The sequence below is a fragment of the Martes martes genome (assembly GCF_963455335.1).
Source record: "Martes martes genome assembly, chromosome: 3".
Taxonomy (NCBI): domain Eukaryota; kingdom Metazoa; phylum Chordata; class Mammalia; order Carnivora; family Mustelidae; genus Martes; species Martes martes.
The window spans coordinates 122386043-122410738 of record NC_137890.1 but is presented as its reverse complement, the minus strand read 5'-3'; the positions used below and the strand labels follow the sequence as shown (position 1 = coordinate 122410738).

The 24696-nt window shown below is 36.0% G+C and overlaps 1 protein-coding gene across 1 annotated transcript in view; it reads right to left on the bottom strand.

Annotated features, from left to right (window-relative positions):
* The window catches only part of SESTD1 (SEC14 and spectrin domain containing 1), a 141563-nt gene that overhangs the window by 91822 nt on the left and 25045 nt on the right, over positions 1-24696 (bottom strand). The window contains exon 2 of the mRNA XM_080797854.1: positions 2656-2735. Within this exon, the coding sequence (XP_080653980.1) occupies positions 2656-2710 (55 nt within the window). The 5' untranslated portion in view covers positions 2711-2735. The remainder of the gene's footprint in view (positions 1-2655; positions 2736-24696) is intronic.

The following is a 24696-nucleotide window of genomic DNA, read 5'->3' as shown; positions in this document are numbered from 1 at the left end:
CCCACTGTGCATTTGTCTTCAGAGGACAGTTCTAACATTCAGAACTACATTTAACCTCATGTCCTCAGCCTTCACTAAGGAACAATAAAATAATTACTAGAGTAAAAGAAAAAGCCAAGAGAAAAAAGATCTTCAAGGTAGATATGGCTGGGGTGCCTTGGTGGCTCAGTCAGTTAAGCAACTGACTCTTGGTTTCAGCTCAGGTCATGATCTCAGGGTCTTGACTTGCAATCAAGCCCCGAGACTGGCTCCATGCTCAGCAGGGAGTCTGCTCAAGGACTCTCTCCCCCAACCCTTGCACATGTGCACACGCACCCACACCCTCTAAATAAATTTATAAAATATTTTTTTAAAAAAGCAGATATGGGGGCGCCTGGGTGGCTCAGTGGGTTGAGCCTCTGCCTTTGGCTCAGGTCATGGGATCAAGCCCCGCACTGGGCTCTCTGCTCAGCAGGGAGCCTGCTTCCCCCTCTCTTTCTGCAGGCCTCACTGCCTACTTGTGATCTCTGTCTGTCCAATAAATAAATAAAATCTTGGGGCGCCTGGGTGGCTCAGTGGGTTAAAGCCTCTGCCTTCAGCTCAGGTCATGATCCTAGGGTCCTGGGATCGAGCCCCGTGTCGAGCCCCGTGTCGGGCTCTCCGCTCAGCGGGGAGCCTGCTTCCCTTCCTCTCTCTCTGCCTGCCTCTCTGACTACTTGTGATCTCTGTCTGTCAAATAAATAAAATCTTTTAATAAAAATAAATAAATAAATAAATAAAATCTTTTTTAAAAGGTAGGTATGACAATGGAATACCATGCAGCGATCAAGAGAAATGAAATCTTGCCATTTGCAATGACGTGGATAGAATTAGAGAGTATTATGCTTAGCGAAATAAGTCAATCAGAAAAAGACAATTATCATATCATCTCCCTGATATGAGGAAGTTGAGAGGCAACGTGGGGGGTTTGGGGGTAGGAAAAGAATACATGAAACAAGATGGGATCAGGAGGGACAGAAACCATAAGAGACTCTTAATCTCACAAAAGAAACTGAGGGTGGGGGGGGGGTGTTGGGTGGGGAGGGAGAGTAGTGCAGTTATGGACATTAGGGAAGGTATGTGCTATGGTGAGTGCTGTGAAGTGTGTAAACCTGGTGATTCACAGACCTGTACCCCTGGGGCTAATAATACACTATATGTTAATAAAAAAAAATTTTTTTTAAAGTAGATATGTCCAACAGAGTGAAATGCTACACATAGATAAGTGTCATAAAGATGCAAATATGTCAATGATAAAGATTACAGAAGAATAATATCCACACAGCAACACTGTGGGCAAAAAGACATTTTCTTACACTGGTGGGAGAAACAGAAAATGAAATACTCTTAGAGGGTAATCTGACAAAGCCTAACATAAATTTAAATGTAAACTCTCTTTAACAGATCCACTTACATGGGAATTTATACTGCTGAACTTGTACAAAGTGCACGATTGATGAATAAGAATGTTTCCTGTAACACCATTAATATCAGAAAAGAATGGAAAAAACATCAGCATCAACTGTTAAGGAAAGAAGTTGTTCTTTAAAAAAGGAAATACAGGGACGCCTGGGTGGATCTGTGGGTAAGCGTCTGCCTTCAGCTCAGGTCATGATCCCAGGGTACCCGGATTGAGCCCTGCATCTGGCTCCCTGCTCAGCAGGAAGCCTGCTTCTCCCTCTCTCACTCCCCCTGCTTTTGTTCCCTCTCTCACTGTATCTCTCTCTGTCAAATAATAAAATCGTAAGAAAAAAAAAGAAAGAAAGAAAATACATTAAATAAGGAAACAAGAATTCTAGTGGAATTCAATATCTTATTTTGTCCTTTATAATCTGCAAGAGAAAAACATAGCAATTCAAAGAGAGATACAATATACTTTTTAAAAAAGATTGTTGGTAGCATAATGATCAAGACAATTATGATAGGATCTAAAGTAAAAAAGAAATAAAAAGCAAGATAAAAAAAGTCCAAGTAACCCTAAACAGGCAGGCCATATTACCTATTCTAAAGCATATGCAAATTTACTCAATGATCCTTAATTCCAGATAATCACTATACCTCAAGTATCCTGCAACTAATAAAGTATCTTTCAGCTTCTCTCTGATTCTTAGATGATACACACTTTAGGTTAATAGCCAGAGAAAAATTCAAGCCTGTATAAAACAATTCGAAGAGTAAAAAGTGAAAACCATGTAACTGGTATTTCCTAACTACTCCTACTACACTGAAACTATCTCACAGGAAGATGGAAGACAAAAGCTATGATGCAGGATATCATAAAAACTAATTCTATATTTCAAAAACAATTATTTAGGTGCTGGTTAGTCAATTATTCTTGGCCCATATTATTTCATTTTTATATAAAAAGATATGACATCTACCTCACAGAGGTTATTTTAATCAATTATAGAGTAAATATTGGCCTGCCAAGTACCAACAGTGACAGAGGTGGCTCGTGCACAGTTATCCATTCTGATTAAAAGAGGTCTCAGAAATATCTCTGGAAAAAAAAAAAAAAAAGAAATATCTCTGAAATAAAACCTTCACAGAAAAATGCATTTCTGTCGAACTTATCAAAGGAAAAAGTTTAAACAAATTTATATATCAAACACTTCCAGTTTTAAGAAGAAAGCATACCTGAAAGGAATGCAAGCTTTTTCTTCAGAATGGGTAGTATTACTGAGGCCTCCATTTTATTCCAGTAAACGTCCTCACTTCTGAAAACAAAGAAAGGTAAATGTTAACTACAAGAAAATAATTATTCTGTGAAATACATACTTATGATGGCTTATCCCAGGGGGTCTCAATTTCAGCATTACTAACATTTTGAGTCAGATTTTTTTTTGTTTTTTTTTGGTAAGAATTGTTCTGGGCATTGCGTTTAGCAGCATCCCTGGCCTCTACTCATTAGAATACAAATAACACTCCCCCTTCCAGGTTATGACAACCAAAATGTCTATATAGACATTGCCAAATATTCTCTGGTAGACAAAAATCACAGCCAGTTGAGAATCACTAGCTTAACTCTTTTTGTTATTGTTTTTTGGGGGTTTTTTTGTTTGTTTTTTTAAAGCAGGCTCCATACCCAACATGGGGCTCTAACTCAGGACCCTGAGATCAAAAGGCACATGCTCTACTGACCAGCGAGGTGCCCCACTGACTTAACTCTTCTCCGGAGCAGTACTCCTGGGGTAGAACAGTAGTAATTCAATAAATTCTTGCTGAATAAATGAATGAATCAACTACTCAAAGAGGCAATCTTTTCTCTATTGTTCTCCTCCTTAATTATACAGCTAAATTCCAAATATCTGACTCTTTCCATTCCACTGTTAAATAGCTATTCCTAATTTCTCATATTTTTGCTTCTCCATATCACTTCTTATCCTCATGTTTACCTCAAGATATTTCCTAATACACTGTTTCAACTTTTGTCCCCACTGTTAATTGTCTCCATCTTTCCACAACCTGAATTTTTTTTTAAATCTCCAGGGAAAGATCTGATTAACCCAGCTGATCTCCTCCTATCAAGTTATAACTCACTGTTCTTGGTTTCATTTTCTAGAATTCACTTGGCCACAGCCAGGGGTTATGCCTAAATACAAAATGGGACTATCCATACAGCAAGGCCTAAGGACAAGACAGTTTCCCTTAAAAGGGAGCTTTAACAGCATAGGCATCTGGAGGCTTGGCCAGCCCCATATACTATTAAAATGGGATTTTGAGGAGAGCAGGACATTTAAAACAAAGCAAAAAAAAAAAATCAAAGGTTCAATTATATTATCCACTATACTTAACTACACGTCTGAGATGTATTCTCAGCACATTTTATTCTTCCTTCCCCATCCCACCTCACACCCACCCACCATCACAATATAGTGACAGCTCCCTGCAATACCCCATGAATTTGCTTTGTATTTAGTGAATTTTAACAGCCTCCTTTTTTAAAATTGAGATATAACTGACATACAACATTATATTAGTTTCAAGTGGACAATATGATTCACTATTTACATATATTGCAAAGTTATTACAATAAGTCTAGTTAACATCAGTCACCATACATAGTTTTAAATTTTTTTTCTTATGACAACTTTAAAGACCTATTCTCTTAGCAATTTTAAATATGCAGTATAGTATAAACTATAGTCACCACAAAGCACACTCTCTTGAAAATAATTTTCAAGCAGAGTAGAAAATGTGACTCCACATGAAAATATATTACTTATTCAGCAAAAATTTGCTATGAACTTATCCCATTACAGATACTGTGTTATCAGCTGGAGCTAAAAACTCAAGTCATAGCCCTACCCTAGGAAAAAAAAATGTCTTTTAAGGAAAAAAAACCTCAGATATTAACAAAAAAAGATGTGGTCCTAATATTTGTCAAATAATCACTAATTAAACAAGATTACTTAAAGAAATATATTATTTTACAGCTTCTGTATATACAACTAAAAAAAATCACCATTATTTGTACCGTCTACAAAGAAAAAAACCACTATCAAACTAAATAGGATATATTTTTCTCAAGTTTTATTCTTGAATATTTGTTTGCAATTTGCTCATTTTTGTTCTATATTGGCTGCTGCTAACATGCAACTAGTAGGAAACATGATGGAAAAGCTCACATTATACATTTTAAATCTAAAACCAGGAGCAGGAGCACCTGGGTGGCTCAGTCGGTTGAGCATCTGCCTTTGGCTCAGGTCATGATCCCACCGTCCTGGGATCAAGCCCCACATCAGGGTCCCTGCTCAATGGAGAGCCTGCTGCTCCCTCTCCCTTTACCCCTCCCCCAACTTGTGCTCTCTCACTCTTTCTCTCTCACTCTATCTCAAATAAATAAAATCTTTTTTAAAAATAATAATTAAATTAAATAAAACCAGTAGTTCATACTTGCAGGTCAATACCCTAACCTGAAGAGTCAGTTACCCAGCTCTACAAAAACCAGAGAGCTCAGATTCATATCTATGGTCCCTTCTCTTGTGACCACCTTATCAGAGACCAGATTTGAAAATGCGATAATGTGGGAGTTCAGAGTGAGTTACTTGCCCCCAGACATGTCATGGGACATTCAGATATTTTTGAGTTAAAAACAAAAATAATCAAGGCCCAAAAGACATAATTAGAAACTCTGACCTTCTCCCTAACTGCTTAAGCAGTTAATAAAGGACTGTTAATAAAGGACAGTTAATAAAGCAGCAAATAAAGGACTTGCTCCAGGAAGAGAGCTATCAATCACTGCAGATAAACCGCATTAAAATATGAACTCAGAGCAGTAGACCCGGAGGAACTTAAGCAATTTTGATCTTTGATTAAAGTCCTCTCTATAGCTTATTGTCCCTACTGTTTCTATAGGGCCTAACATTCGTTTACCAAACATTTACTCTTTTTCATCTTCCTGTGAATTGTTTTCCTACCCCTTTCTCCTAAGTTCAGGATGACATATATATCTCATTTTGCCCAGCTGTCTTTAGCATCTCATAATTATGTGGATTCCCTATAGGTAATTAATTTGATTTTCTTCTGTCAGTCTGTCTCATGTCAATTTAATTCTCAGACCAGCTCCAGGGCGCCTATGTGGCTCAGTCAGTTAAACATCTGCCTTTGGTTCGTCATGATACCAGGGTCTGGGATCAAGACCCACCTAGGCTCCCTGCTCAGCAGGGAGCCTGCTTCTCCCTCTTTCTCTGCCACTCCCCCTGCTTGTGCTCTCCTTCTCTTTCTCTCAAATAAATAAATAAAATCTTTAGAAAAAAAAAAATCTTAGAGAAGAATCTTCAAAGGCAGAGAAAATTTTTTCTTCCCAAATAATCAAAATGATAATGAAAATTAATATTCACCTAATATTTACATAAACTATGCATTGTTCTAAATAATTTATTTGTATTAACTTATTTAATCCTCACAATTTTTCTTTGTGGTAAGTATCATCATCCCCATTTTACAGAAGAAGTAACTGGGGCTTAGACAACTTAAACTTTGCCCAGCATCTCACAGCTAGTTAAGTGGGGAAGTTAGGATTCACACCCAGGCAATATATTCCAGTAATGATATTCTCACATTACATTATCAACTTACTGGTAAAACAGCTCTTAAAATATCCAGTGACATCTGGCCAAATGAGAAAGATGGAGCTCTAGACTATATACAAAATTAATACACACACACATATGTGTATCATATATATACAGGATATATACATATGTGCTGTCTTAATTCATGCTAGGTGCTGTAACTTTTGCCTACCATTGCTTCCACAATCAACAGTGCAAATGCCAAGTGATACAAGAATTGTTGCAAAAAGTTTTGACCCAAGAGAATAAGCTGGAAACAAGAGAACTACTGCTCTAGGTAAGTCAGTGGGATGCAGACACGAAGTAATTTCAACCTTGAAGGGGTAATACAGATGCAGGAACAACTTAGTCATAGAAACAGAACGGGCTTTCTAATCAAACTTTCCCTTTGGCATAAGCACAAACCAATTCTCAACTATCTTTGATTCCTTCCTATTTTCTGAGTCTATTTCTCTATGATTCTTATCAATTCTGTGAGTTATATAACATCCTTCCAATAAATCCCTTTTCTGCTTAAGTTAGCTAGAATACCCTTCTCATTTAGTCAATAGAGAAACTTGCTTTAGTCAATAGGAAGCAAAACTGTAATTCAGAGTTTAGTAGTATCTGCAATCATTTAATGCTTTTTTAAAAATCTTTTGCCATTTATTCTGACTGAAAATGTCCATCAACACTAAGGTTTAAACCACTGCCACAATAAAACCTAATTAACCAGTATGCAAGAGAAAAGAATATATGGAATTCCTAGGATCCCAAGAGGCATAAGAAATGGTAACTGCAGCTGACCTTTAAAGTAGTATCTGTGTTATCCAAGCTTTGCAAGTCAGGTTATTGATTGTATGCAGACAAGGCCAAATTTTTCACCACTGTATTATTCTCCATATACTTAAAGTGAAAGAGATAGATGGTCTTAGTCTCCAGTCTAGATTTACCTTGACACACTATGATATCCAGAAGCAATCTTATTTTTTGTAACTGTGTCCTGAGAGATGGATGTTTTATCCAAACTTTCCATTACTTTGTAGAACCATCCCATTTTGACAAAATACAAAGAATTTTTTTTTTCTAAGAACATGTTGATAGTGATGAAAAAGTAGCTCAATGAGAAATAAAGGCTTTGGGTGTGTAGGCCACTTCAAATGACCTCATAGATAAAATGCAAAGCAGCCAAGAAATGAAAGTTGATGGAGCACCTACCCAAGTGGCTCAGCTGCTTAAGTGTCTGACTCTTGATTTCGGGTCAGGCCATGATCTCAGGGTTGTGAGACCAAGCCCCACACTGGGCTCCACACTGGGTATGGAACCTGCTTAAGATTCTCTCTTATGGCTAACAGACACATGAAAAAATGTTCCACATCATGCATCATCAGAGAAATACAAATTAAAACCACAATGAGATACCGCCTCACTCCAGTCAGAATGGCTAAAATTAATAAGTCAGGAAACAACAAATGTTGGCAAGGATGGGGAATAAGGGGAACCCTTTTACAGACCTGGTGAGAATGTCAACTGGTACAGCCACTCTGGAAAACAGTATGGAGGTTCTTCTAAAAGTTAAAAATAGAACTACCCTATGACTTAGCAATTGAGCTACTAGGTATTTATCCAAAGGATACAAACATTGTGATTCTAAGGGGCATGTGCACCCCAATGTTTATAGCAGTAATGTCCACAACAGCCAAACTATGGAAAGAGCTCAGATGTCCTTCGACACATGAATGGATAAAGAAGATATGTTATCTATCTAGATATGCAACGGAATATTACTCAGCCATCAAAAAGAATGAAATCTTGCCATTTGCAATGACATGGACAGAACTAAAGGGTATTATGTTAAGTGAAATAAGTCAGTCAGAGAACAACAAATACCATATGATTTCACTCATATGTGGAACTTACAAGAAAATAGATCAACGTAGGGGAAGGGAAGGAAAAATAAAATAAAAACAGAGAGGGAGGAAAACCACAAGAGACTCTTAACTGTAGTTAACAAACTGAGGGTTGCTGGAGAGAAGGTGGATGGGGCGATGGGGTAATTGGATGATGCGCATTAATGAAGGACTTGATATGGTGAGCACTGGGTGTTGTATGCAACTGATGAATCACTAATACTCCTGAAACAAATAATACAGTATACCTTACCTAAATTGAATTTAAATAAACAATTTTTAAAAAGATTCTCTCACTCCCTCTCCCTCTACCCCTCCCACCGCTTCCACTCACTCTCTCTCAAAAAAAAAAAAACTTTAAAAAATAGAAAAATTCAGAAAAAAGAAAGCTGTGATGTTTATCCTAGAATCTGCTTTCCACCAATTTTTCATTGTCCCCATCACAAAGGAGATGGGTAATGAAAATAATTACTGTACTACTAGTTCCAATTAAATAGTTTTTCAAAAGTTACTTGTTTTAGATTTTTCAACTCATTAGCACAGCCATTTAAAAAAAAATTTGCCTATCTCTGGTTATCTTCTATCTCACAAAATAGTTAAAGTGCAAAACACAAAAAATAAAGGAAAATCTTGCAAAATACAATCACCCAATACCATTACCACAATAAAATGTTATATAACACAAAGGTATCTGTTCATGCTCTTCTGCAATAAGATAGATACAGACCATTATTTTTCACAACTTTAATATATTAATTAATATTAATATATTATATATAATATATATAGTTAATATATTAACTCAGATAAATATACCTGAGTGGATCATATTCTCAAACAAGAAAAGAAGCAACCATTCTCTTCTCTGTCTCTATGAATTTCACTACTCTAAGCACATCATATGAGTGAGAAAATAAATAAATAAAGCAAGCAAATTAAACAGAGCCCTTTACAATTAGAGATGATGAATTCTGAGAATTAGATATGTAAAGGAGACTAAGTTTCAACTATTATTTGTATCCATCTTCTACTTTGAACATCTCTCCCAAGATCCTGGAGCATTAAAAGAGGAAAATTGGGACAGCCAAATAGGTAAATTGGTATCTTGTCTCGCCAAGGCCAGAGATCTTCTCTGATTTATCTTTGTATTTACTCACTCATTCATTCCTCATTTAACAAAACTATAATGAGCACCTAATAGATCTAGGCAACGCTAGGTGCTAGTCAGACCTGGCATTCAAAAAATATCTAATAAGTGAATGTATAAATAAATGAACAAATAAAGAAATATATAAAACTAACACCCTACAAATCTTAACATCACCCCAAGTGTGGAGCAATCATCGGATCATATGTGCATACTTTTCCTTCAAAGAAGCTCTTCCCAGTTTCTCTCTACTGGGATAGTCTCTCACAGTTCCAGGAGGCATATAAACTAAATTGCTAGATGCTGGAGAAAGGCAGGTCCATGATGGTGGTTAGAGGGACAACAATGATGCTACCAATGGGCAGCCATTAGAGGGCAGCAGAGGATGTGCTGAGTGTCAGGAAAAGAGACAAGCCTTTTAATCAAGACTGGGCAAATTACACTTCAAAACAGATTGTAATTGATGATATGAGTGGGTGCACTGGAACTCCTCTCTCAATAAATATAAATCAACCAGTTTATTTGGAAAATTTAGTTAGATTCTTCAAAGAGCTTTAACAACCAGTGAAAACCCATTAGGATAGCCTAAGGCTAACTAAATCATCTCTAATAAGTCTACATCATGTAGACACATAATGGTGATGAACAAAATCAGAATGATGGCTTTTTAGCCTGCATTTCCAGAAGAAATATTATAGCTGTCCTTAAATTCAGATTAGAAATACCTTCAACTGTTGTTATGAAGTAAGAGCAATCTTGGGGATGAAAATAAGCAAGCACACATATAGATACTAGATACATCACTCTACATATCCATATACGATATTATACAGAAATAAAAATTATCCAGATTCACAATACAACAGTGAAGCAGATCAAGAGTTAAAAATTTATGTAATTTTTCATTATGCCAGTATATGATTATTAATCTGGTTTTACAATAATATTGGCAATTCTAAGTGAAAGAACAACCCTTTTTAATAGATTTTAAATGAAAGTGATTAAATAATAATTATCATTAATTTTATTATACGTATACTATATATTAATTATATTAATTATTACCATAATTAGTATTATGGTAATAATTAATATAAATATTATATTAATAACAATAAACTTGTACCATAATACACATCTAGCCAAAACTAATATTTCTATAATAAAACTGCATCAGGACCTAGTTTATTCAGTAAGGGAGGAAAAAAAGAAGAAAGGTTAGACATAGAAATATTTTGAGTTTGCTATGAAAATATCAGAAGGTCAAGAAACATAGGGAAGTCAGTTCCTTAAAGATTTCTCCACAACTCTAGCTATTCTACCAAACCCTTAGCAGCTGCAAACCTCCATTTTTTGAAAGTCTAACTTTAAAAATTCCTCAATTGTATAAATTTTTCAAATCTTTGGTTCTTCTTGTCTGTGTAGTGGTACACTCAGGAGTCTGGCTGCTTCTTCACCAAAAGTGGGGGAGCAGGAAAAGGGAATATTGCTTTAGTGAAATGAATCAGGATTGAAGAATCCCAGGAAGGTAAAGATATTTCTGGCATCCCCGGCTATAGAGTACCCCATGGCTAAAGCCTCTTTATATGCTTCCAAAGATCTCAGATAAGCTCTCTACCAGCACAGTTTCTGCATCTCAGTCTTCCTGAGCTCCAAGAAGCCTGGACCACTTCCTTCACCAGGGCAATGAATATATCCATCGAGTTCACCTGCTGGGTAGGTCTCCCTCCATCACCGGAGGAAAAAGCACATCCAGCCATAGTAACTTCACAAACTCTCATTTCTAGATTCCAAACCCTCTTTACCTGCTATAGTTATCTCTTGCCTTTCTCTTCATTTCAGAATTTCTTTGGGTAATCACCAAGCTTCTTCTCTCTTAACCTTTACCCTAGAAAAAAGTGTTTTTCCTCTATCCTTGGCGAAAACATTACATGCCTTTGAGATGATCTCAGACAAAATCCAATACCCCAGATATTAACAGCCTAATGAATCTGAACAAAGGTTCACATGTATCATCAGATTCCTAATTCCAAAGAATTGGCATAAAAATTAATTTTAGTATCCAATCATTTATATGTTGGATACCACACATTCACAAGAGAACTTTTGTTCAACTGAAATATACATGAAACATGAACTGAGATTTTGGCACTACCACATTTTGTTGTTCATACGATGTCAATTTAAGACACATACCAAAAACACCACACTGGGAAAAAAGTAAAAAATAATACTAAAAAATGTTTAAAAGTATTTAAGTTAACTAATACAATGGAAAACTACTCAAAAATGGAATTACAGTATTACCTGGCAGAAAGAAGCCAGTGGAACATGTAAAAGAGTTGTTTACCATCATATTAAACATCTCGTTTAAAAAAACAATGTAGGGACGCCTGGGTGGCTCAGTGGGTTAAAGCCTCTGCCTTCGGTTCAGGTCATGATCTCAGGGTCCTGGGATCAAACCCCACATCAGGCTCTCTGCTCAGCTGGGAGCCTGCTTCCCCCTCTCTCTCTGCCTGCCTCTCTGCCTCCTTGTGATCTGTCAAATAAATAAATAAAATCTTTTAAAAAAAAGAAAAAAAATTAAAAAACAATGTATAATGTAACGTATTTTTTTTGAAGTAAAACAACAAAACTACAAATGCAATACTGAACATACTGCAAACCCTTTAACTTGTCCACTAACTGAAATGTCACTTCACCATCAATGGAACAAAGTAATATAAGACACATGAAAAACTATTTATAAAATGATCACCTCTTTTATACCTCATTAGGACTGTTAATACTAGCTACCTTTTCCCAAGCAAAGACTTCCCCCACTGAAAACTTCTCTGCCATGGGATTCTTTTCCAAAGAGCTATTCTTTCCAAAAGGAAGTTTAGTGCAATGGTAAAGATCATGGCCTTGGGGACAAGGTGTGACTTCAAAGCAGCCATTTACTAAGTAGGTGGCTTAGGCAATTACTTCAACTTCTCTTGTGAGCATAATCAATGAACTAACTCACAGGACTGAGGATTAGGTGAGCTAATATATATAGCATTTAATATACTCCAGGATGGTAGGTACTCAATAAATCTATCAGCAGGTAACTTTTCCTTCCCACTAATTACTGACTTACTACCACTGATTCTTCACAGGCCACAGCCAAAGCCCTCCCAAGGCTAAAATGGCCACATCTTTAAGTAACTCAATACATCCTGTTACTTTTTTTTTATGTTCAAGAATATTATTTCATCCTCACAACAACATACTACTTTGTTAGCATGTCTATTTTTTTGATAAGTGAGGCACAGAGAATTTCCCCGATCATACAGAAATCAACAGATTTATAAATCACAGAATCATAGACAGCATCCACTCCAACTTTTTCACTTTATTGATAAGGAAACTGTCTTAGTCTGTCTGAGATGCTATAACAAAAATACCAGACTGAGTGGCTTATAAACAACAGAAATTTATTTCTCACAGTTCTGGTTAGGCTGCTATAACAAAATACCATAGACTGGGTATCTTATAAATAACAGGTATTTATTTCTCACATTTCTGGAAGCTGAGAAGTCTAAGATCAATACACAGGTGTCTAGTGACACCTGACCCACAAGAGGACCATCCTCTATGTGTGTCCTCGCATGGTAGGAAGGGCAAGGGAGCATTCTGGGGTCTTGTTTATAAGAGTACACTAGTCACCTCCCAAGGCCCACCTCCAAATATCATCACATCAGGGATTAGCTTTCAACATATAAGTTTTGGGGGGACACAAACATCCAATCTAGAGCAAAAACAGATCAAGAGGACATAGATTTACACTCCTAAGGCTACACAACAAATAACATTAACCTCAATTTAATGAAATCCTAAAACCCTGCACAGTGCTTCTCTCCACTATATTATCACAAAATAAAATTTAAGTTAAAGGAGCACCTTTATTGTGGTGGCTCAACTGGTTAAGTGTCTGCCTTTGGATCCAATCATGATCCCAGGGTCTTGGGATTGAGCCCCACATCAGGCTCCCTGCTCAGCAGGAATCCTGCTTCTCCCTCTCCCTCTGCCCCTCCCTGCTGCTTGTGCTCTCTCTCAAATAAATAAATCGGAAATAAATAAATAAATAAACAAAACACAAATAGCAGAGTACCATTATTTCATACATGTTAATAATTTTTAAATAAATAAACATGTCCCAAAAAACTTATGCAGAAATGTTCATAGCAGTACTATTCATAACACTCAAGAAATGAAAGCACACATCAATTCTAAATGGATAAACAAAATGTGGTACATCTATATAATGGAATACCAATTGACAAGAAAAAGAAATGAAGTAATGACACATGGCATAATGTGAATGAACCTTAAAAACACACCCAGTGGGGCGCCTGGGTGGCTCAGTGGGTTAAAGCCTCTGCCTTCGGCTCGGGTCATGGTCCCAGGGTCCTGGGATCGAGCCCCATGTCAGGCTTTCTGCTCAGCAGAGAGCCTGCTTCCTCCTCTCTCTCTCTCTCTGCCTGCCTCTCTGCCTACTTGTGATTTCTGTCAAATGAATAAATAAAATCTTAAAAAAAAAAAAAAAACACTCAGTGAAAGAAGCCAGACATAAAAGGTCACATATTACATGACTCCATTTATATGAAATATCCAAAACTGCACATTCATAGAGACAGTAAATTAGTGGTTGCCTAGGGCTGGAGTAGGTATGGGGAATTACTGGTAATGGGCATAAGGATTCTTTCTTCAGGTGATCTAAGTGTAAAATCAAATTGTGGTGATAATTCCACAAATTTACTTTAAAAAAAAAATCACTGAAATGTACACTTAAAATGGATGAATTCTATGGCATGTAAATTTTATCTCAGTAAAGCTGTCAAAAAATAACAAGAAATAAACAGAATTGCCCATTTTGTAGACTGTGGAAATCTGGATGAAAATAATATACACTTTAAATATTAAAAAATAAATACTAAAAATAGGTAAGAGTATGTTCCAGGAAGTCTGTAAAATGAATTGCATATACTGAGCAATTTATCCTCAACTTCAACTATAATTAAAACACATTGATATGAAAGAACTTCAGCTGCAGAGACATTTTGTTCAACACTGTATACTCTGGCTGGGTCAAACAGTAAGAATAAAGAATAAAGAAAGAATAAAGATTGAACCGAGAGAAGAAAGAAGAGTATAGGCAATAATGTTGATACCACTTTTATGTTCATAGATGCTCAAACTTCCTATCACCCTAAATAAATTGGTACTAAAAAGAGGACTGAGATTTGCTTTTACTTTTAACCTATAAGGAGAGATTTATAAATTAATGTCTTATCTCTTAGAGTATCTCAAAGTTTCATACTAACACACATACAGACGTCCAAGATTTGATTAAAGGTTAAATAATTATTCCTTTCAATGGTATCATGTTTTAAAACAAATCAAGACTGCTTCTGAGAAAAGTATAAAATGTGCCTTTGAACTAAAACAATACTAAGACTGTTCTGTAGGCCCTAAATATCAAAGGCTTAAAATTGAATGCAAGTCACTTTAAAATAACACCTATCCTGAAAGGTAGAATCTTCAATTAGTTACCTGTGTATTTCCTTATACCTCCAAATAAAAGTAACAATGAGTAACATTACTAGAATGTTTTACAAAACAGTATCCTACTCACTTTGCAACATTGCTTCATTTATAACTCAAAACAATCCTGTTAGAAGTAGTGTTGTCACTATTTAACGGCTGAGGAAACTAGGCTTAGTGAAATAAAGAAAAGTTCCCCTGCCCAACGACATGTAGCTCACAAATAGCAAAACTAGCATTTAAACCTAAGGTTGGGTCCAAGGCCTAAGAACATTATTTCTCATGCTCTTGTTTAACGTAGTAACCTTTATTATAATGTGAATAAAGGTCTTTAACAGCTCTTGACCAGAACTGCTCATGTTTACAATATAATGACATGAAGGTTATATTTGTTAAGAGCCTCTTATCTTCTAATAACATACTTCGATATAGGCAAATGGAATATGTCTGGGATTTACATCAATAACTGGAAAGGCATATGTGGAATAAAACTGGCCATGTGTTGATAACTGTCAAAAGCAGAAGATATGTAAACAGTGGTTCACTATTCTCTCTGTTTTTGTATGTTTGAAAATGCCTATGATAAAATTAAAAAGACTCACTCTTAAACACACCAATACCGTAAAAGAGGAAGCTACAATCCTTAAAAATTTTTTTGCATTTAACAATATTTTATTTCAAAATCAAGAAGACACAGGAAGTAGACTACACATAATTGTAAAATATTCACATATTCACCATCATATTCTAAAACCCCTTATGGAGAAAGATCTGAGTATTTGATCCTCATGTAAAACTGCTGAGGAGGAGGAGACCAATTCTGTCAGAGGCAGAAACCAGAAGATAAAGAGAAGCAGGCAGGCAGGCAGGATCCTTGTTTCTGCTGTTTTGTTGGCACTAGAGAACTTGGTTTCCAGTCTCTTTAGGTCGTTCATTGTGACTGGGGTCATTTCCTCAGCAGTCTCTCCCTCCCTCTACTACCATCACCATACCATACTCTTTTTTAAGTGAATAAATTACTAAGAAAAGCATATGTCCACAACAGGCATTCACTGCAATATGTGAAGAGCAGTGGCTGGTCCAAGACAGGCAGATCTCTTAGGTGAAGAATCAATATCATATTGTTTAATCCTAAAACAGTCCAAAGGTTTTGCATGCAACACATTTCAACAGGTGAGAGCACAGTTCCAAATTTAATATCAATTTATTTTAGCTACATAGTCAACAGAACCAAAAAGATTATTTCTGAAATCTAAAGTAGGTGTTAAAGTTCAATTTGTTTGAATATGTGTGTTTGTTTAGGACAACACTTGGCACATGACCAGTGCACAATACTTGCTGAATTAACTCCCTTCTCATGATCCCACCATGGCTTTCTCATTTAGGAGTCACTGGGCAGAATAATTAGGAAATAGGAGAAAGCATAAGAGAAAACAAGCTTAGGTAATTTTAAACTTGACAAAGCACTATGAATAGAGCATGCATTTACTTTGAGCAGAATATTAAATTACATAGTTCAGGAACCTTTACTGAAACATCTTGGGACATAGCGCATCAGGATCATGAATGGAGAGAGGCGCTTTATAAAGCCTTCTTTATGCTGTAACCCATTCTAACTTCTGGCTTTTAGAACTGGCTTATTTAACTTTTTACTACCTTTAGAGCCTAAGTGAGTTTTCATTATCTATATTTCAACACTTGGGGAAAAAAAAATCACTAAATATAACATGAATATTTTTCCATTTTCTGAATTATATCCTCAATTTTACTGTAATATTCACCACCATCCCCTCCTCCAACTAACTCATTTTCTCACTGTAGTATCTATAAATACTTCCCAGCTCCTATTTCTTTCTTGCAATATTTAGATGGCTCCCAATTCTAGCACCCACATCTCACTGGGCAGATTACCTGATCTGTAAAATTCACAATAGAAATAGAGGAAACTCTGGGATTCCTCTAGACAGTCAAAAAGAAGTTTTTGCTAGGAAAAAAAAAAAAATTTCCTTCCTTCCTCCCTTTCTTTGTTTCTTTTTAAGATCTCATTTATTTAGAGAGAAAGAGAGAATGCACAAGCAGGCGGGAAGAGCAGAGGGCAAAGAATCTCAGTCTCCACAATGAGTGCAGAGCCCTACATGGGGCTCAATCCCACAGCCTGAGCTGAAACCAAAAGTCGGACACTTTTTAACCGACTAAGTCACCCAGGCACCCCTTCACTAACAAATATTTCTAATAATCGAGGCAATGTAATTTCTGCCATCACCCAATATTATACTCTAGATGTGAGATTGTGACAACAGCAATTAAACAAATCAAAATATTTTTAAAAGAGAAGCAATGGCGACTGTTTAAAAAAAATGAAGTTTAAAAGGGCCTTCTTGATGTGACCAATGCTTCTAGTACAAAGCATACCACTTAGGTAGGAGGCACAAAGCAGCACTTCTCATTTTTAATGAACTCAATACTGTTTATGGAACTCCTGAAAACAAGCAGAGGCAGCAGGGGGTCATGATTAAGACGAAAGTCAGACTGACAAGGGGTCAAATCCTGACTGTCCCTTATTAGCTGTGACAAATTGCTTTACATCTCACCCTGGTTTTCAGTACCTCAAGAAGGCCCAGCTGCAGTTCTGTGTCGGGTGGGTGATATGCCAGAATTGTCTCTTTAAATCCCCCTTTTAACTTAAGCTCATTATACCAGCTTCAACGCTTAAAATTAAAGGGACCACACCTATCACCCTTCTCCAGAGCCCTTTCCTAGGACTGATTCTTATACCTCCCAGCAATCTACCATGAATCTACCACTGAGGCAAACTGAGAGACTCAATCCTTTCCCCTACAAGAAATAAAGATGTCTAACAAACTATATTTTGCTACAGTGACAGAGAGGGTACTCTTGATTTAGTATTCTTTTTATAAGACCCCCCCCCAAAACATCACCCTTGCTCACAGAAATGCAGAGGAATAAGCAATCTTAATCTATATAAAACTACTATAAAAAATGAAATCAGAAAAATAAAGCTGATGAAAAGTACCCCCCAAACAACAATGAAGCAGAAACTTTAATAAACATCCCAAACTGAATTATATCTCTTTAAATGGACATTTGGAATATGAAAAAACACTCTGAATCAAAAATTTGTAAAAACCTAAAAATGACAAAAGCAAAAAGATATGAAAAAAAGAGACGACTAAACTCAGTTAAGAAATAAAAGAAAAAGGGGTGCCTGGGTGGCTTAATCAATTAAGCATCTACCTTCAGCTCAGGCATGATCCCAGTGTCCTGAGATGGAGCCCCACATCAGGCTCCCTATTCAGCAGGGAGTCTGCTACTCCTTCTACCTCTCCCCCTGCTCATGTGCACATGCTTTCTTTCTCTCTCTCTTTCTCTCTCCCCGCTCTCTCAAATAAATAAAACCTTAAAAAAATAAAAAGAAAATCACATCAGGATTGAAGACAAAATTATACGGTGCTTCACAATAAATTCAAGTAAGAATTTAATAGAACACACTGAAGAAAACAGTAAAAGAAAGAAGAGAATGAAAATGAGATAATAAAGTAAAAATAGAAAGTTTTTGATATGGAAGAGAGACAAAGAAGATATAATTATGTGTAACTGAAGCCCCTAAAGAAAAACAAAACACTGGAATGGAACTAATATTTAAAACTATAATCCAAAAAACTTCAGAAACAAAAGACCCACTAGATGGCAGGGAAAACTGAACTGCTACACTAAACTCTAAGACAAATTCCAGTAAGACTATTAGACTTTAAAATTAAAAAAGAAAGGAAGGGGCACATGAGTGGCTCAGTCAGTTTAGCGTCCAAAAGTCTTGATTTTGGATCCGGTCATAATCTCAAGGTCCTGAAACAGAGCCCCATATCGGACTCTGCACTAAGCATGGAGCCTGCTTGAAATTCTCTCTACTTCTCTCCCTCTACCCCTACCCCCATTCTTGCTCTCATAAGCGTGCATGCTCTAAATAAATAAATGTTAAAAAAAATAAAAGGAAAAATAAGTAAGACTAGGTATTCCAAGCAAAGAGATGAAATAACTTGAAAGAACAAGAAAATTAAGACTGGTAGGGGCCCAGGTGTGGTTCAGTTGATTAAGCATCTGACTCTTGATCTGAACCCCAGTCTTATCTCAGGGTCGTGAGTTCAAGCCCCACATTGGACTCCACACTGAGCACTGGATCCACCACACTGAGTGTGAAGTCTACATTTAAAAAAAAAAAAAAGGAAAAGGAAAATTAAGGCTGGCAAAAGGGTTCTCATAAACAATATACACTTCAGGGGCATCTGGGTGGCTCAGTGGGTTAAGCCTCTGCCTTCGGGTCAGGTCATGGTCTCGGAGTCTTGGGATTGAGCCCCGCATCGGGCTCTCTGCTCGGCAGGGAGCCTGCTTCCCCCTCCCCATCTGTCTGCCTCTCTGCCAAATAAATAAATCAAATCTTAAATATATACACACACACACACACACACACACACACACACACTTCAAGACCACATTGTAAACATGGTAAGTGTGAACCAAGGATTTTATTTCTGGCCAAGCTGTCTTTCTAGTAGCAAGGCTACCAAAATACTTTAAATAGTCAAGAACTAGGGAAAACTGTGCCCTGAGCTCTTCTTCAGAAATCTACTAGAAACTGAGCTATATCTAACCAGTAGGTGACTAGGAAATTTAAGCAAAGAACTGATGGTGAGGGTTTAATACATTTATTTGTAAACCTAAAAGCAAAACAAAGTTTTGTTTTTTTGTTTTTTTTTATTTATTAGAGAGAGAGAGAGCGAGCAAGCACAGGCAGACAGAGTGGTAGGCAGAGGCAGAGGGAGAAGCAGGCTCCCTGCCGAGCAAGGAGCCCGATGTGGGACTCGATCCCAGGACGCTGGGATCATGACCCAAGCCGAAGGCAGCTGCTTAACCAACTGAGCCACCCAGGTGTCCCCAAAACAAAGTTTTGAAGGCAAAGTAGATAAAATGCAACTAAAAATGGCAAAGAACAAAATGTAAAATAAACTCACTGTTGAAATAAGAATAAGAATCAAAACATACCATTAAAAACTAACAAAGAATAGCAGGAAAAAACAAGGAAATAAGCAAAATACTTAAGTAGCTTCTGTACCAACAAAAAAAAAATCCAATATATCCAAAGAATTTCTTTAAATGAAAGCACATCATAAACAAAGAAAAACATAACATAATGTAAAGTTTTTATAACATAAAATAATTTGACAATTGAGATCATATTCAAGTCATTAAAAGAAAATGATTTTTAATATGACTCATAAAAAAAGATCTCACTAATTGCTATATAAAGAGATAACTGGGGCACCTGGGTGGCTCAGTGGGTTAAAGCCTCTGCCTTCGGCTCAGGTCATGATCTCAGGGTCCTGGGATCGAGCCCCACATCGGGCTCTCCGCTCAGCGGGGAGCCTGCTTCCTCCTCTCTCTCTGCCTGCCTCTCTGCCTACTTGTGATCTCTGTCAAATAAATAAATAAAATCTTAAAAAAAAAAAAAAGAGATAACTGATAACCTAAAACAAAGCAAATCAGAAAGACTAAAAAATAAAAGGATAGGCAAAGGCATATCAAGCAAATAGAAACAGTAAGAAACCAGGAACAGTGATCTTGATACTAAGGAATTCGAGCCAAAAAGCAATAAATATTGACAGAGAAACTCTGTTAAAAGCCACCATATCCGATAAAGATGCGTAACAAGTAAGAATATGTATGCATCAAAAAAACAACTTCCTTTACAAAGCAGAAACTAGAGGCACACAAAGATACAGAAAATAACTTTAATAACACATAAGACCAACACACACACACACACACACACAGGAAGTTAACTCAGAATATAAGAATTACTGAGAATATAAACTTATATAACATAAATAAGGTATCTCTTATAGGTATATATCAAATTTTACAGCCTGATAATAAAAACTCTACCTCCTTCCAAGGAGGACATGAATATTGACCACCAAAAAAAAAAAAAAAAAAAAAAGTGGTCATATTGTAGGTCTTAGAGAAAGCAACAGTATATTTCATGATATAAATACTGATTACAATTCTAATAAAACTGGACATTACTAACAAAATCAAAAACAATCACGGTATTCTACTTCAAAAATTTAGAACTTTCTACTACCAAGCAATTCTTGAGTAAAACGAAAATTAGATTTTCAAAAACTAATATCAAAACGATACATCTAATGCACTGAAAGAGGAAAATCTGGAACTGTGAACATTTATATCAATAGTAAAATTAGTAAGTTCCTCGTTCAAAATGAATGCAGTAAATCAGAGGAAAACACAAGGATGGAAATGATAAAAAGGGAATTAATGAGGTAGAGAATTAGAAAAAAAAGTATACCTAATTCATAAATTGAAATCCTGGGGAATTTTTAAATTAAGAAAATACACAAGGTTAATTCAGGGGAAAAAAGAGAAAGCACAAATATGCAAAATAAGAAATATATAGATAAGGGGAAAGATATGCTTTCAAAAATATAAAAATACAAAAAAAATACATGAAAAAGAAAAAAAAAAAAAAAAAAAAACATGTTACACAAGATTATTCACTACAGTACATACAAAGTTGGAAAATACAATTGCAAGTAACCTGCACGTCCAGAGGTAATAGAGTATTTTAATAAAGAATGGGTACAGCCACACAATGGAGTACTACTCAGCTCTAAAAAAGAATGAAGAGCTCTATGAACTAACAAGCATATCTAGTAGACTGTTAAGTGAAAAAAGTAACACAAACAAGTGTCTACAGTGTGTTACTTTTTAGGTAATAAAGAGAAAAAAGAATATATACATTTATCTGTTCATTGTGTGCAGAGAAACAAAGGATAAATGAGAAACTAGAGTAGCTGCCTACAGAAAACAGGTGAGATTGTGTGACAAACATAGGAGGCTGGAAAAGGAGAAGAGCTGATTCATGTAGTTCTGACTTTTGAAACCATGCTAATGTTTCACATACTCAAAAAAATATAACAAGATCAACAAAAATGAGAGAAAAAATAATACCCAAAATGAAATCAAAAAGAAAAAAATGTCTCTACTAGCATTTCAAATGACAAACATACTACACTAAATGTGGAAAAGAGGGGAAAAACTAACCCAAGTAACTTCTGAATACCGTACTTTTACTACATACCCTCAGGCTGTAAACAAAACAAAACTATAAATACTGAACACCAGTAAATGAGTTTGTTTGGTTTTTACAACATTACGGAGTAGCAATTCTGGATTACTCTCTGCGTTTTCTAGGATTGAGCAAATAAATAAGTAATGAGAGTCAGATTTCTCACTGTCAAATGGAGTTACCAATATGGAAGCAGGGAGGGAGCCTAGAATGCACCCCATAATAATGGCTGGACTACAAAAACTTAATATGTAATCACAGCTTTTAAAACATTTAGATATAGAGGTGTGTGTGTGAGTTTGTGTACATGTACCTTAGCTCTGTCCACTGAGAGGGTTCTGATGATTAATTTTATGTGTCAATTTGACTAGACCACAGAGTACCCAGATATTTGATTAAATATTATTCTGAATGTTTCTGCAAGGGTGTTTTTGATGATAGTAACACTTCAGTCATAAAGCAGATTGCCCGGGCTGTGTGTGAACTTCATCCAATCAGTTGAAGGCCTAAATAAAACAAATAGACTGACCCTTCCCTAACAGGAGAGAATTCCCTAATAGACTGCCTTCAGACTTAATCTGCAACATCAACTCTTCCTGCCTGATGGCTTTTGAACTGGATCATTCTTCTCCCTTGGTCTCCAGAGCCTGCCATCCTACCAGCAAACTAGGCCTGAAGCCTCCATAGTCACACGAGCCAATTTCTAATGACAAATCTCTTTATGCATATGTCCTACTGGTTCTGTTTCTCTGCAGAACCCTAATACAAGGGTCTAAAATCAATAACATCTCAGTAGCAATGAGCATAGGTGCCTGGATCATGATTTCTATTATTACCATTAAAAAAATCAGGATTCATTGAAAAAATGGCATATTCTAAGGACAGTGGAGAATATGTAAATTGACTCTGGAAAATCTTGTTGCTAGAATATAAAGTTACTCAAAGATTTATAGGTACATGTCAGAAGAACAAAGAATAATTCAGGTAAGAATTATTGTATGGTAAAACACATACGTAAAAAAGTTATGAAAAATCAAATATTTTGAGATTCTCAAGGCATCTCCCCTAAAGATACTTATTAGTTACAAAGAGGGGGGAGTAAGTTTACAGTGGGGAAACATGGAAGACACCACCATATCCATGTGATAAGAATTTACATTACCAGTACTGGAAAAACAATAGCATGGGCCTCCAGATAAATATACAGATACACTTCTGTAGTATTCCAGCCAAAACCGTATAACCTAAACCTAATCAAGAGGAAATGTCAGACAAATCCAAATGGTGCAATATTTCTACAAAACAACTGACATATATTCTTCAAAAATGTCCTATCATGAAACACAAAGAAAGACCAACGAAGTGTTCTAAATGAAAGATTTAAAAGGTATGACATGAGAAAATAATACACACTCTTAGACTGGAATCTACGCCAGGAAAAAAAAAAAGTTTCTTATTTCTTATTTTCTTATTCTTCTTTTATAACATCAAAGGATGTTATAAAATTCAGCAAAATCTGAATAAAACCAGTACACTGTTTTATCAATGTTAATTTTCTGACTTTGGTTACAGTACTGTGGTTATATAAGAAAATATCTTAAAAATAAAAAAAGAAAGAAAATATCCTTGGTTTTTGGGAATGCATCCTGAAGTATTTAGGGGCAAAAGGACATTAATGTCCACAACTGCTTTCAAATGGCTCAGAAAATATATATATATTTACTGCTTTATAAAAAGCAAATGTGATAAAAAGTCAACATTTAGTGAATTGGGGCTAAAGAGTATATAGAATTCTTTGAATTATTTTTGCAATCTTTCTGTATATCTGAAGTTACTTCAAAATTTAAAAACTGGGTAAAATTAAGTATTTGATAACAAGCCTTTCTACATCATTCCCCAACATGTGTGCACCCACACACACATTATTATAAAAACTGAAACCAAAAACCAAAGAGAGACCTTCAAGTTATTCTTTTCCTGTAACCTCTATATAAATGGCCACATAACATGCCAGCTCTACCTTCTTCTCTTCAACAGCACTATAGGTTCAATTACCATATAATCTCTGAAAGATTCCCTACTTCAGAATCTCGTCTTTTGCATGCTTGCAAAATTACCCTACTTCAGAATCTCGTCTTTTGCATGCTTGCAAAATTAATCACCTCACTACTCTACTAGAAAATCCTGAACAGTCCTCCATGGTCAACTCTGGAGTTAGCCTTCAGTCTTTCCAGAACATGCCCCTGACTCTCTCTACCTAGTGTCCTTCTCATCAGCAAGAAACCAAGTCCAGTTCTCTGAACTTGCAATGCTATTTAACTGTTTGTGTTCTAGGATGTGCAGCTCTCTCTGTTGAAATACCCTTCTCTATCTAGTCAAAGAAATTCTCATTTATTCTTTAAAACTTATCTTAGCTTCATCTTGTCTGTGAAAGCTTTCCTGACACAATATTCAACGTTAGGATAAGTAACTGTTCTCTCCCTTCCTAGTATTACTATTTTATCTTCTGCCATCTCTTTTATCTTGTCACACAGCATAACTATCTCCCATTCTAAGGTGAATGGGGACTCAGTGACAGACAGGATTAAGTTATGCTCATTTGTTGAATTAACTTAGAAGACAATAGGTTCTCAAGTAGTGTTTATTAACATGAGTAATTACATTTACAAATACACAAATTATGAGAATACAGGGTTTAAAAAAAAGTTAAGAAAGCCTCAATCTATATGTTGAAAGGTAAAAGTTGAGAAAATAAAAAAATAATCATAAAACTATTAAATATTTCACAGGGGAGATGACATGTGCTTTTGCTTGCTATTTAATATAAATTAGGAC